We start from the raw sequence: 15,085 nt of genomic DNA, 5'->3' as shown, positions 1-15,085 counted from the left end.
CTCTTATTCCAAATAAAGCCACGGGGCGATGTGCTGCAACCGTATATGGGTTGTTTTTGTTTATGATGTCATCAAACAGAGAGACTCTGTGCATGTGTGTGTTTTTCGGGCCCATTCCTCACCTTGGACTCTGGAAACAAACAGATGGAGTGGAATGATGAATGGAGCAACGATTCCACGCTGTGCTGCTCACAGTTAATCATGCAGAAGCATGAGAGATTAAGAGTTTAGGACCAGAAGGTTAAAATGGCTATAAAAACAACATTAGCCACAGTTACAGTTAAAGACCATAAAACATAGTCGTATTGCCAAGAGCAACAGTAAAAAGAGCACCACAGGATTTCCCAGGAAACAAACATTATACTGCATTTATCTGCTGGTTTTGAGGCGTCTCTGAGGAAGTGATGATGATGATGATGAGACAAAAAAACACAAAACAGGAATGATAGCCGCGAGGGAGCCAGAGACTCCCAGAATCCTTTCTGCTTCCTGTTTACAGTATGACAGCATGTCAGGGACTCGAAATGTTTACTTTTCAGTAAAACAAGCATCCTTAACCCGTTTTGGACGGAGGTCGAGTAAAAAAAAGTATTTTAATCATTTTTGAGAAAAACCCATGTTTCTATGTGTCAGTGGTGTTCAACCTTTTTCATGTCAAGGACGCCCCAGAATTATCTCTATTGGGCCACGGACCCCCATCTCAAAATATGTAGTTCCAGGGACCCCCCCCCCAGAAGCCAATATTTTAGTTACAAATGTTCGCGAGTGGCGCGCTATGAGCTTGTAGATCTGCTATTTTTCAATAGCTAAATTAAAACACCAATTGGCGTTCCCGCCCAAAATGGGTTAAAGCTGTGGATGGCCATGCTGTGCTCGTCCCAGTGTAAGGATGTAGGATTTTAAGAAGCGCCATCTGGAGCGAGTGGGTCGTCCCGTCCTGGTCTGTTGGGTGTTGTGGTTGGAAAACGTTCTCCCTCTACTCTGGGAGCAAAATGAGCCGTTCATCCATCATCCATCACTCTAAAGCGCCATCCTTGGCAGCAGGAATTTGCAACAGTCATAGAGGTTTAAACACAGTGGTTTTCGACCTTTTTCAGGTCAAAAAGGCCCCGTTATTGATTCAGCATTTGAGCCACGCGGGCCCACACTTTGATGAGATTTCATCCTCTCAGACTCAAACTGAAGAATATTTTGATATCTTTGGATGAGATTTTAAAGATATTTTTTTTGCGGCTTACAGGTTTTATTGGGGTTTTTTTTTTTAAGGGACAGACGGTAGGCTGACAGGAAACGGGAGAGAGATGGGGGGATGACATGCAGTAAAGGCCGTGTCGGGCTCGGGAGTCGAACCCGCGGAACACTGCCAGACTGGACTACCAGTCGGGTGCCCAGACGGTTACGCCACCGCCTGGGCTTTGGATGAGATTTTGTCCACACTTCGATGGTTTATTGATGCGGCACTGGTACCATAGGAGAGATAACAGGCAAACTATTATCAAAATAATCCCTGTTAAGGGTCCATTTGGGTTAATTTTACGCTCTCAATAACAGAGGAGGACTGGATCCCTAAACTCTCCTGTGCGGACTGTTTTTTTAAGCGACATCCCTGATAATACATCGGCAGTGTAGTATAAGTATGATGACATATGTACCATACAAACCACACTGCCTTGCTTCTGTCCCATGGATCATTTGAGGTATTTGAGGTGCCAGCAGAGTAGCAATGATAGATTGGCAGTGGACGTGATGTAGATGTGAGGGCAAAAAAACATCATCATTGAAAGTGTGAAATTGACCCACGGCTGCCTCCAAAGCTCATGAACACTGTGTACAATCCTGAGAGTTGATTTAACTCAGAGTGCAGAAAAATGGACCAATATGGGTCTAAACTGTACAGCAGGGCTTAATGACTACCGTGCATTAATCACAGTGTGCACACTGAGTACTTCATTAAGGCACAAATGGTGATTCATGCTGAAGCCCAGGCGTCGTTAACCCATTTTGGGCGCCGGGAACCCCTTTTGGTGTTGAAGGATTATTTTATACTTTAGCTATTGAAAAATAGCAGATCTACAAGCTACAGAATGAGCTATTTTTGAAAAATTGTGAAAATGTGGCCCAAATCCTTGAATATATATATTCTTTCAGTGCGGACATTTTAACTCAAATGTTTGCTTCCGGGAGGTCCCTATACGTAGAACTACATTCTTTTCAGATGGCGGTCCGCGGCCAAATACAGATGATTCTGGGGGTCCTTGACGTGAAAAAGGTTGAGCACTACTGACACATAAACACTATCATAGAAACACTATCAGGATTTAGAAGACTTGTTTTAGAATGGGCCTTCAGGTCTACAATGGGTTAAATCAGGCATGCCAGTCGGTGCCAGCGGCAACGCCAAACGGCTACAGTGTAACGACATGGACTGGACCCAGGTACGGTGTCAGGGATCAGAGTGACAATCAATTACGGGCGGGGGATGGGGGGCTGATTGATGCCACGCTGCCAAGGTCAGCATTGTGTTGATGAGGGAGAGAGGCAGCTTTTTAGTAGCCATCATCACCTATACTGCCTGACAGCCCCCACAGGGCGTGAACTATAGGACCCACCGCTGTGGTGGCAATCCCATTTCATTTCCAGTCCGTGAAATGCAAATAATATGGAAATGTTAGTGTCGCCGGAAGGTGTTTTTAATTCAAGCCCTGTATTCTTCGTTGACAGCAGGTCTCTCCCCTGGCCCCATCATTTTAAAACCTCTACACCAAAACTCTATTTTTTGCCAAATGTTCGTGCCAGATAGGGACGCTATATGGCTCATGAAGTTGTTCTACACTAGGATCCACTATAGCAGTGGTTCCCAAAGTGGGGTCCGGGGACCCCCAGGGGTCCTTGAGGGAGTTCCAGGGGGTCCCCAGCTAAATGATAATTTGCAACCAAATGGACCCTTATGGGTCACTGTAACTCAGAGAGTGTACAAATGGAACCAAATGGACCCTATGCGTGTGAAACTGGGGGGTCCATGAAATTAATTTGTTTCGGAATCACTGCTGTATAAATCCTCCCTTATCGGGGTCACTGGCATATGTTTTCAAATGGGGGTCCATGGCCTAATAAATGTTCATTTGGGGGTCCTTGACACGAAAAGGTTTGGGAACCACTGCACTATAGGATGGATTTCAAACGCTAGGCGCAGATATACGGGACAGGTGGGGCAGCAGGGTATTCAAGCACCTCAAATGTTGTACATTTGTACATTGTTCAGAGCTATTCAAAGGGCAGGGGATTCCTGACCATGTGGGGCGAGTTCGCTTTTAGACTCTCTCGTAGATTGAAAATGTCAGAATGGATAAATACATCTAGGAGAGTCTCTAAATCTTAGGCTGTAGTTCTTATACACGTGCTCACCATGTCTCCGTGCTGCACGGAGGCAGACGCGTTTATATATACACATGGTTCTGGCTCAAAGACCACAATGCACCGCTCCGGTGCCAAACCTTCCACTCTCTACAGCCTTAAGACATTTAGATTTATCACCCTTATCAATCCCAGCTAAATTCCACATAACAGAAACCTTGTTTTCTTGCAAAGGAGCGGTTTGAGCCGGTGGGGACGGAGAGTCAAAACTGTGCAGTCTCATGAAAGGCAGATGGGTTTTGGCGACGAGGACGAAAAACAACATCAATTTTATCTTCATCAACATCGATGTGTGTGTATCAAGTGAAAGAAGCCTCAGTCTGGCTTCAATTCGCGCGCGCACGCTCGCACACACACACACACACACACACACACACACACACACACACACACACACACACGCACTTTCACTTGAGGGTGCGAGACCATAATATTGGCGTGCTCCGAGCGGAGCGGAGCGTACAAAAAAAGAAAAATCACTAGACTTCAATAAAAGCGAAGCCATCAGCAAACAATCAAACTGGAGTCCACTGTGATTGTTGACCCAGCGCGAGCAGCATCAGCACTCCTCTCAGTGTGTCAGACAGTACAGGGCTGGGGTCTGTGGGGGGGGGGGGGGGGGGGGGGCAGCACAGTCAGCAGGACCGGGGCAGAGAGGTCTGGTATACGCCGTACTCTGGGCCAGTTTTAATACATCTGTGGGAAACGGCCCTCAATGCTATACTCTGGCCTGCCAAGCTTGTTATCCGCTCTATAACCTCCACAGTGGGTTTTGGAGGTAGCGATATAGTCAGCCGGGGCTGGTTGTGTGTGTGTGTGTGTGTGTGTGTGTGTGTGTGTGTGTGTGTGTGTGTGTGTGTGTGTGTGTGTGTGTGTGTGTGTGTGTGTGTGTGTGTGTGTGTGTGTGTGTGTGTGTGTGTGTGTGTGTGTGTGTGTGTGTGTGTGTGTGTGTGTGTGTGTGTGTGTGTGTGTGTGTGTGTGTGTGTGTGTGTGTGTGTGTGTGTGTGTGTGTGTGTGTGTGTGTGTGTGTGTGTGTGTGTGTGTGTGTGTGTGTGTGTGTGTGTGTGTGTGTGTGTGTGTGTGTGTGTGTGTGTGTGTGTGTGTGTGTGTGTGTGTGTGTGTGTGTGTGTGTGTGTGTGTGTGTGTGTGTGTGGTCGACGAGCCAGGAGAGGCAGTCAGTTTGCGGGGGTTCACTTCATAAATAGTACGTTACACTCCCGACAACCGCAGACCCCCACCAGAAAAACCACACAGCCCCGTGTTCAAGCCGCCCCCCCTCTCTCTCTCTCTCTCTCTCTCTCTCTCTCTCTCTCTCACAATAAGCCTCTCATGTTTTCAGAACGTCGGCGGGATCTTATACACTTTGGACGTGGGAGGGAAGGGAACACACGATATACGAAACAAATCAATAACAGCCACAAAACCATTTCTCTATTTGGGCTCGTGGCAACCTCGAAACAGAACAGCTTAGTTTATGACTCCTCGGGAGTGGAGGTCTGAATGTGTGCTATGCAGTGCTTGATCTCCAGCTCCTTGGAGGATCATGTGAATTATGGCACGGTGGATCAGGAAGGAGGCTAATAGTGGACCTTAGCTGACCCCGCCTCCACATTTCTTATTCTTAAACAGCCCTTTAGCGTCGGCTCCGTGCTGGGACCCTTAAACAGGGAGGCCTCAGAGGACGTGTAAAAGTATTGGCATGAAAATGTACTTAAAGTACCAAAAGTAAGTTAAAAATGTATAAAAAAATCTCTTGAAAATAGCCTATCTATAAAGTAACTATAGTAACTAAAGTTTTCAAACGATTGCAGTGGAGTAAAAGTACAATATTTGGATTTGAGATGTAGTGGAGTAGAAGTAAAAGTATTGGAATTTGGAAAAACTCAAGTCTTTACTTGAGTTTTTCCAATTTACTTCAAAACTGTACTGAAGTACAGTACTTAAGTAAATGTACTTAAGCTACTTTCCACCACTGCTCAGCGGATATGTACTGTAGCCACGACCTTCCGTGCATATTTTGGCAACTGGCGATTTAAGCATAACGGTGGTTTACGGAGCTGCTCGACGCCAAAGACAGCTGAAAATCACCACAATGAATCAAATCTGAACAACATGGTACTTTTTCCCCCCGTCAAACTTGGGTGTGAAACTTTTTGCTTTGTGTTATTGATTGGAATCATTTAATTCAAAAAGGCATGCTTTGCAATGCATTTTTATTTTGTTGTTATTGATTGGAATCCTTTCAATTTTAACAAGGCGAGACAGGCAAAGGCGATACAGGAAAGCGATGCTCGATGAATGGGAACGGAAAGGATAAATCTGCAGGGTATAATTTGATGGACGACGACATGAAACCGTGTGAAATATTAATACCATCACAAATGATTGATGACATGAACTGATGAATATGCAATTCAGATTTCCAGGGTTCTGTAAAAACTGCCTTTCATATTATTTTTCGTAGATTTCCGACCGCTCCATTTCCATGGAGAAAAAAAAGGACGAGAGCCCAAGCCTGTCACGTCTCTGAAGGGCCGTGCGTCCTGAGAGACAACAGACCCTGCCTTGAATCTTGTCCTTATTCATGTCATCATTGTTAAGAATTGAACGCATAGGACCCGAATGGAAAGTATTTATTTTTGTGCCATCCTTTTAGACAAAGTCTGCAGTTTGACTGTACTCTATACCGTTTACATTTCTGTCTAATGTACTCGATACAGTTTACATTTCTGTCTAATAAAGTATTCAATCAATCAGTCAAAGCCTGCAGCTATCAAGCCACGCCTCCCCACAGACACAAGCCCCCTCCCAGCGGAACAGGGTGATTTATTTTACACATGTAGAGAGACAGTTGGAAGTGACGGCACGTGCTGGGCACCAAACTTAATCCACATGATTATGCGTCCATCCTGTTTGGCAAAAAGCCCAGTCTGTGTTTACACGGCATTCGTGTTAACAACTTAACCACTTAATAATAAGGCCCATGTTTTTTCTTTGTTGCATAGTCGTGTTGCGTCGTAAAAAATAAATAAATCTGCAAACTTGGAGAACTGCTATTTTGGCTCATTTTCGATAATGTTTGAAAATCTTCGCATATATATATAAAAGGTTGAAAGTAGTTACGGTCAGGAAACACTAAGAGACACTGCTGGATTTAATTACACCCACAAAGAGGCCAAACATTTCCTTTGCACCTCAAAAACCCATCCCACATTAACTTTGTTACAGTTGCTTTGCTGTTTCTGAAGTCTCCCTTGTTCTCAAGGTCCAAACACTGTCATTCCCAGGAAACACAGAGCAGACCACACTATCCTGTTTGGTGTGGGAGAGGGCCATTATCTCTCCGCTTGTTGTTTAGCCCGAGCTCTCTCGCATAAACACTGCCGATCTGCTTCTGACTGAAGAGTCTGCAGCTTGTAGAAAACGGCCCCATTGGCAACATTTAATTTGTTTTCTGTAGTGTTTGACCACGCATGTGTCTATACGTAATACGTACAGTATGTATATCGCACTGATCACATACAGGCATGATGGTCGATGATGCCGGTCAGCACAGAGCTGCCTGCCTGCAGCCTCGAGACGACGGACTGTGTGAGTTTCACATGTATACACTTGGGGTGTTTCTGAGAGCGAATATCTTGACCTGACCTGACCTGACCCTCTGCTGTTCCGGTGTTCTGCGAATCCTGCTCTTTTGTCTCAGGAGTATTTAATCCATGGCCGATATCGTTCAGTGTATAGTGGATCTTGCTAGAATATCTTGCTGGGAACTGACAGAAGTATAATGCCCCTCCAGTTGTTGCAGTCCGATAGTGTGCCTTTCACAATCACTCCTTTTGTCCAGTCTTGATGCTTTTGTCCTAGTCTGATGGTATCTTCCCTTCCGCCAAGATAAACAGTAAGCAGTGGAAGACAAAATGTTGACAGCCAATTCTAGATCAGCTTAGAAGAGGTGTGCATTAATGTACTAACTCAAGGTTCGAGCCACGATGCAGCCCTCACATCTACGCCGCGCCGCCGATTCGACCGATATGTCTGAGTCACAGTGTCGGGGGGGCTTTGCCAGAGTACCCCGTTGTACCCGTCTGTGTCCCTTTTGTGCCCATATAACAATCAGCATTTTGTTGGGTTGCCAAGCCCTATACAACACCAATGCGAAACCACCCCGGCCCTAACCCTCATCCTCTTCGTTCGTTACTCGATTTACGGAGTAATAGTGACGCGCTTCTCCCTCGGTTAGCACAAGGTCCTTCCTTGGACTTCATTAAGCTGAAGTGCACGTGCAACAAATTCAGAACACGCTAATATCCACCCGACGACCTGCCAGAATGGCTGTAATTCAACCTGGAGGAATGGGGCTGGTTGGAAGGCATGGCCGCTGCTATAGAGTGCTTTAAACCAGCTAGCCTCTCTCCAGAGGCCTGCTGCTGCCTCCACCATAATGAATCCTATCCCTCCAGCCAGGCCAGCACTAATAACGGGGTGCCTGCTATGCAGAGACCGGTGTGGAGGCAGTGGGGTTTGGGGCTGGCGGCCCCCCGTGTTTTGTCTAAACCTCTAATCTTGTTTTCACCTCAGCGTTGGCATGCTCACTGCCGGCTTCCTTCCCTTCTTAATGCTGCATTGACCCCCCCCCCCCCCCCCTGTTCAAAACCACACCCCCCCTGTTCAAAACCATGACTGGCCCACAGCAATGCCGTAGCCTATATAGCCAATACTCACAACACAAACTATGGTAACTAAATGGACCCTTAAATATATTTAACTCTTTTTGAGATTGTAAAATGAAACCAAATGGACTTTTGACGGGTCAACTTGGTTTCATTTTACACTCTCAAGAGTTAGATTATCGTTTAACATCTGCATTACTTAATTCACAAGATGTCTACACATTTAGAGAATGTAGTGTCGTATCAAAGAACAAAACAGTATTCTTTAGTCTTGGGTCCGAGAGGCTAAATCTCATGGTGGTCCATCCGTGGCTCAAATGCTGAATAGATAATGGGCCTTGATATGAAAAAGGTTAAAAACCACTATAATCTACACAAACGTTCCTGTGCTCAGAATATGCACAGCGTGGGAATCAGGGCCAATAACACACGGCACCTTTTCTACCGGCCCACAACTTCACGCCAAACCATGTAACGAGCATGTGGAAACGTCATGGCTAATCTGTCATAGCTAATCCAACCGACGTGACGTCATTGATATCAAACGAGAGAAAAACATTCTGATCTTTTTTCTTTTTAGGGGGGGTTGGCCTCTCCTTCTGCACCATGCTCTTCGCACATGCGTGTTGCCATTCACTTCCCTGTATACGGCTCAGAAAGAATGCCTCGTATCTCCTAATCTAGGTATAGCTCTCGTAGTTTTGACCAGATGGACATACTAAAGCTCTTCATTTCTGACTTCAACATGCCTCTCGTTTTAAAATATGAACGTGAGGGAGGATTCTTCAGCGACTTTATCGTAATGACAGCGAGGTTAAGCAAGGAAATATATTTCTCACGTTTTTTGTCCGGAATGGAAGGAGGGGGCGGGGGGGGGGGGGGGGGGAGCTTACAGAGTAAAAGTGGCCATATCTACGCTGCCCCCCCCCCGAGCTGTTATTTTGAAAGAAATCCCGGCGTCTGATTGTGTTAACAGCTGGTATAATTCCATTGCTACTGTGCTATAGTTTCCTTTTCTCTCTCTCTCTCTCTCTCTGGCTCAAACCTGGTGAGTGCCTTGGCTACCGTGGGACCACCTAGCAACCTGGCACAGCACGATGAGTTCATCCAACTGGCAGGGGAGGGGGAGATGGGGAGAGGAGAGGGAAACACGCCACACAGACACAGTGGGTTATTGTGTCAGCGCGGTCCCTTCTCTCACAATGCCCAGTCGCCCAACAAAGGAGAAGAGATGTCTTGGGCTGACATGACGCCACTGACGTGTAAAAGGAAGAGGAATCCATCTGTCCTATGTATCCCTTTGATTGGGTTTATCTAACGAGAAGCGAGAGCCACTAGGAAATCGGAGCCAAAGCGAGCCATTCAATCCTCGCCGCCATTGTGTGCTCGTCGGGCATGGACTTTTTTTTTCTTCTTTTTTTGGCCGGCTGCTGCTGACACCGGGTTTTCTTCATGGCCGTGCGGGCTCTCTCGCTCTCATTCAGAGCACCCCCCCCCTCCTCAACCACAGGACCATTCAGGGGTTTCATGGAGCTATCAAAAGAACCACAGACGTGCTGGGCTAGTAGTTAAGCCGGTCAAACACACAGCGTCCAGGAAGCTACCAAAGCGGGCGACAGGCTAACCGCTGCAGTGCAATGGCTCTCTTGCATTGTGAGGCCGACGACAGTTGTTGCGGCCCCGCCCCCCGCCACGGCTCCCACAACAAAGTAGAATGTGTGACCTCGTCATGAATTGTACATTACTGCAAGCTTAATATCCTGTATATCCAATGTCTGGCCTGCAGCGACACAATTCATTCAAGTTTGATTTATTCTCGAAATTACACCTGTAACATTTGCAGCTTATGCAATGTGATGTGATCTCATTTTTTACTGTATGCCGATATGGTTAAACGTGCGCCTGTGCCACGAGGAGCCATGTTGTTTTATAGTTTCTGCCTATTTTTGTTATGATTTAGTTTGTCCATGAGTCTGAACTATGGCCTGCCGTACCAACAATCTGTGTTAGACTGCTGTTTAACATATGTTGGGCGGGAACCCCTTTTGGCACTATGTTATGCTTTAGCTATTGAAAAATAGCATATCTACAAGCTCATAGCGCGCCACTACGAGCTTGAAGGTCTGCTATTTTTGAAAAATCGAAGAACGACTGACATAGAAAACTGTCAGGATGTAGAAGACATTTTTTTAATCTGATCTCAGGTCATAAAGGGTTAACATATTTTTCTGGTACCCGGTACATTGGGTATAAAATAAATCACACTCGTTTAAAGTGAGGGGCGCTCTTATCGTTACAGTGCATGCTCATACATCACGTCCCGTGCTCAGCCAATCAATTTGGTAATTGTGTGGTACACACAAACGCACACATCTGGCTAATCGAATCATCTCAAATTTTGTACACACACAAACACACAACCCTATTTGCCATGGAAACGAAGCCCTGGCTGACGTGATGGTATCTCTGTTTTTATGTCAGAAGAACATATCTGGAACCATGCCTTTCAGACACTCCGAAGATCTTAATGGAATAAACCCGAATATTGTTATAACAAAAAGTTTATATACTGTCAGATGGATATGGACCGGGACTTTACAAGGTCTTAAAAATAAAGCTATCACAATGCCTGCGGAGACAAGTCGGTAACTATTGTTGGTATTAGTTTCAGACTCGACACGACCGGAGAACAAGAAAGCTTGTGATTTTTCTCCCCAAGGAGCGCTGATTACAAAAAAGAAGGTTTTGGCAGGAAAGGCATTGCAAATGACCGCATTCCTTGTTCGCCATGTAAGGCTATTTTTACCATTTGGAACAGGCCTGTTACGCAGGCACCTTTTGTTGGGACCTTAGGCTTCAGCGGGGAACAGGAAACACTGGTTTCTCTGGGGCTGTTCCTTTGGGACCTCGGCCTGTTTCGCATTCTCTCTCTAATCATCCATCCATTCTACCACCAGGCTCTGTTTGCCTATATTGCATCTTTATACGTCCTCTTTTGAGGAAAACGAACTCGGCCGCCTTTTGTTGCATATACTTTCCGCTAATGTTTTAGGCATATAGGAAGTTTAGAGTAGACGATGTGCATATTTCATCATTATATATATATATATAAAAATAAAAAAAGGAGACTAAAAGTTGGAAGCTTTCCCGGGCAAAATGTGCAACATCTCCCACTAAGCAGTAAAGGCTGACTCCCTTCTCTCTCTCTCTCTCTCTCTCTCTCTCTGTGTGTGTGCATTCCACTGGTCAGATAAGGATACCCTCAGGAGGTGAATGGCCTGTTGCCTAACAGGCCGGCGTGGTGGGAAAAAGTACTTAAGTAAAAGTATCGATACTGCCATTTAGAAATGTACCCTGTTGGAAGTCCAGAATTCAAAATTGACTTGAGTTTAAAAAAGTACAAAAGTATTGGTATCAAAATGTACTTAAAAAGTACCAACGAGAAAGTACTCATCATGCATCATTCAAGTTTTCAAATGTAAAAAAGTTTTTGTGAGCTTATCGATCTCCTATTTTCAAATGGCTGAAATGTATACAGGGCTGAAGTGGTTATTGTATGTTTTGTGTTCATAATCAAAATCTGCAGTAACTACGTACAAGTAACTAGTAACTAACTTTTCAAATAAATGTGGTGGAGTCTATTTGGATCTGAGATGTAGTGGAGTAGAAGTAAAAGTGCTGGAGATTCTCCAGTAAAGTGCCAGAGTTGTGCCGACAGTGATTCTCCACCAGGGGTCCTTGAAGGGGTTCCAGGTGGTCCCCAGCTAAATGATGGAGAGTTGGTAACCAAATGGACCCTTTATTATACAGTACTGTAGATCTTTAAACTCCTGAGAGTGTAAAATATGATATTTTACCGCTGAATAATCGACTAATATTCGAATATTATGGTATTCGAGTCGACTACCAAAAATGTGTGGGAACCGCTTTAGGTGTTAGCATTAAGTTATGCTTTAGCTATTGAAAAATAGCAGATCTACAAGCGCTACGAGCTTGTACTGTAGGTCTGCTATTTTTGAGTGGCCGGTAGTAGAGCAGCTGGATGGGAGCCGTGAGGCTCCCGGTTCGATCCCGGGCTCCCCCAGAGTCGGTGTCGAAGTGTCCTTGACCAAAAATACTCTGGTCTGAACACCTAAATGTGCAGGTCGGTCGGTGTCGCCTTGCATGGTTTTCCTCCGCCTGATTGGGTTAATGTAATGCAACAATCTATGTGCTATATGTATATACGCTATAAATGCACCATTGACCATCGTATGACCGTTTTCTCTGCCTCACACAGAGCCTGGACGAGCTGGACGACGATGACGCCGCCGGCGAGAAGGAGAGGAAGAGGGAGGAGCAGCTGGTTCAGGCCAACACCTGCCAGAACGAAGCCATTGCCTCCTCCTCCGACCCCCCCGGACACCCAGAGCAGGTGAGGAGCGGGCCCACGTGACCTCTGGGACTCTTTTTAGCACTCTCAGGGGCATGTTCCTTCCTTATTATGGGTGTACATGCTTGAAAATAGCAGATCTACAAGCTCACGATGCGTTATGCAAAGTCTAATTTCGATAGCATGTTATGTAGACTGCAGATCTGGGATTCTATAGTGTTTTATAGCTCTTAGCAATGAGGCCTGCGCTGCAGCCATCCAAACACTGTGTGTGTAATCTATTCACAGAAACACCTCTGAAACTATGTTTCCTTTTTATAACGCAACACGGAATAGCTTATATCTTTGGCAGCTCGGCTCAGAACAAAGACACTACAAGGTGAATCACCGCACCGTTAAAATCTTATTTCACTCTTGAGACTAGCGGAACTTGACCCGAATGGACCACCTTTTGCGGTTTTCACGCTCCCTAAGAGTTCAATTAAGATCGGGATCTGCCATCTGTTCACGCTGCCTTCATTTAATCTGTCTCATCAATATCCACCAAATAAGACAGTCTTTTAATCTTGGCAGGTAATATTATCTTCTTTCGGTGAAAACAACCCCCCCCTGGGGTTGCACATGAGGACTGCAGTCATCTGTAGGAGGAGAAGATTAAACTGAAAATGAAACCAAATGTAATAAGATATGGTGAGAAGAACGTATTAATTTGATGGAGTTTTTTGCGGAGAATGGTAATTTATATTAAAACAAAAGCCATGACGTGATGGAGTATCTCCTTTCTGTGGAGAATAGTATAATTCATATTGAACAAAAGTCATAATTCGATAGATTTCTTTAACGGAGATTAGTCATTTTATATCGACCAGGAGCTCTGTGCTGTCAGATTCGCTCTAAGTATATGGAGTTCCTCAGTGAGAAATTGTTAAGAGAGTGACATTGCACTGTGTGAATGTCCTATATATTGTGTTTTTTTCAGAAAGGAGAAGAGATTGCATCTATAACTGACATATCCAAAAATATACAAATCCACATGGGGCCACTGGTTATTTCTCCGGATCTCGCTTTTAAGATTTGCTTTCCAGACGTGGCATCTGTAACATGTCCCCCCTGGCGCTTTGTGCAGGAATGCTAGGAAACCATGGTTTCTATTTACATAAATTGACTGACATATGTACACAAACACGCCGCTAACAAGAGGAGAGTGACGGCACCTGCTGTGAGAAAAATATGAAGCATGAACGGATGCTTATACCGTACCGGCCATAAGAAAGAATCCTGCCCCATGTCTCTCCACACAGTACAGCAGAGTGAGACATCTGTCATACAGTACGTCCATGCTTTCAGAGACAGATTTACAATGACCCATCCGTCACATCAAATGGGATCTGTCCTTTTGTGTGCCCGATCAGGCAATCCTCACCCCCAAATCCCAAGCCGGCAGTGGTGGAAAAAGTATTACATTTCTTTACTTTTAGTGTTTTGCAGAATTTCCCATTTCAAGTTTTGTAATGTATAAAGGTCTTTTGAAAATGACGGACACATTGTGAGCTTGTAGAGCGGCTATTTTCAAATGGCCGAGGGCCGAAGTGGTTAATGTGAGTATTATGTTTTTGTAATAATAATCCAAAAACTACAAAGTAGTGACCGCTGGATGTGTTCCATTGCTTTGCCTAAAAAAAAGCACTAATGTACACTTTTTGCCACAAAATAACAGATTTTCCCCCCAGACAGGTTCCATCAAAGTAGTTTTTGTGATGTGACACTGCCACAATACAAAGTGCGAATTTGGCCTAGTCAGCGTACGTACGTCGCTCGGTTAAGATTGACGCTGTGTAAAGTTTTGCATCAGCCACAGACTAACCATATAGCTCCCAAACCCAACCCGCAGACAGCCAGACACACAGCAGGGAGAGAGAGAGAGAGAGAGAGAGAGAGAGAGACTGCCGTTTCAAGCTATAGGGCTCTGTTTATCACCACGAGACGTACAATTGCCATGTCAGGCCAGAGAGAGAGAGAGAGATCGGACCTCTTAGGAGTGAACACACAGTAAGTAATATTATGAAGTGTACAGTTCACCTCCTGTTTAGAGCCGCTTTGTTAATTAACTCCCCAGAACTCAAGACAGACGTTTCTTCTTCCAACCAAAACACACACTGTAACTAAAGCTAAAATAATGCTGCCGCTGCTCTAATGGAAACCTCATCGCAGATCTTGACAAAATAATTGAGGGATAATATTGGAGAATACAAAATACGGACTACGTCAAATGCAGGGTGTGTGTGTGTGTGTGTGTGTGCATGTGCACAGTTTTTCATAATATTAATTTAGATTGCACGCCTCTTAGACACACACACACACACACCTTGTGGCAGAGGAATATTATTGTATCCGATGAGCATGGTCACAGGGAGGCCCTCTCCTGTCCCGGGTTCCTTCATGTGGTCCTGGTTATCGAGCGGCCGTATACCTTTTCTGTGGTATGTGAGCCCTACAAGGAAAACAATTTCCATAATCCTGCAGCCGTGTCGGGGCAAACGGAACCGTATGGAACATTCCGAGGGATCATCTGCTTTTAATGCTGCTGCTGTTTGAGTCCAATATGGAACCAGATTGGTCCTGGTCTCGG

At 45.2% G+C, this 15,085-nt stretch overlaps 1 protein-coding gene across 1 annotated transcript in view; it reads left to right on the top strand.

Moving 5' to 3' along the window:
* pawr (PRKC, apoptosis, WT1, regulator) overlaps positions 1–15,085 on the top strand; it is an 82,744-nt gene that overhangs the window by 41,283 nt on the left and 26,376 nt on the right. The window contains exon 3 of the mRNA XM_080757937.1: positions 12,364–12,498. Within this exon, the coding sequence (XP_080614063.1) occupies positions 12,364–12,498 (135 nt within the window). The remainder of the gene's footprint in view (positions 1–12,363; positions 12,499–15,085) is intronic.

The sequence above is a fragment of the Protomyctophum bolini genome (genome assembly GCF_963924005.1).
Source record: "Protomyctophum bolini genome assembly, chromosome: 23".
NCBI lineage: Eukaryota > Metazoa > Chordata > Actinopteri > Myctophiformes > Myctophidae > Protomyctophum > Protomyctophum bolini.
This window is presented reverse-complemented; position numbering and strand designations above follow the sequence as displayed.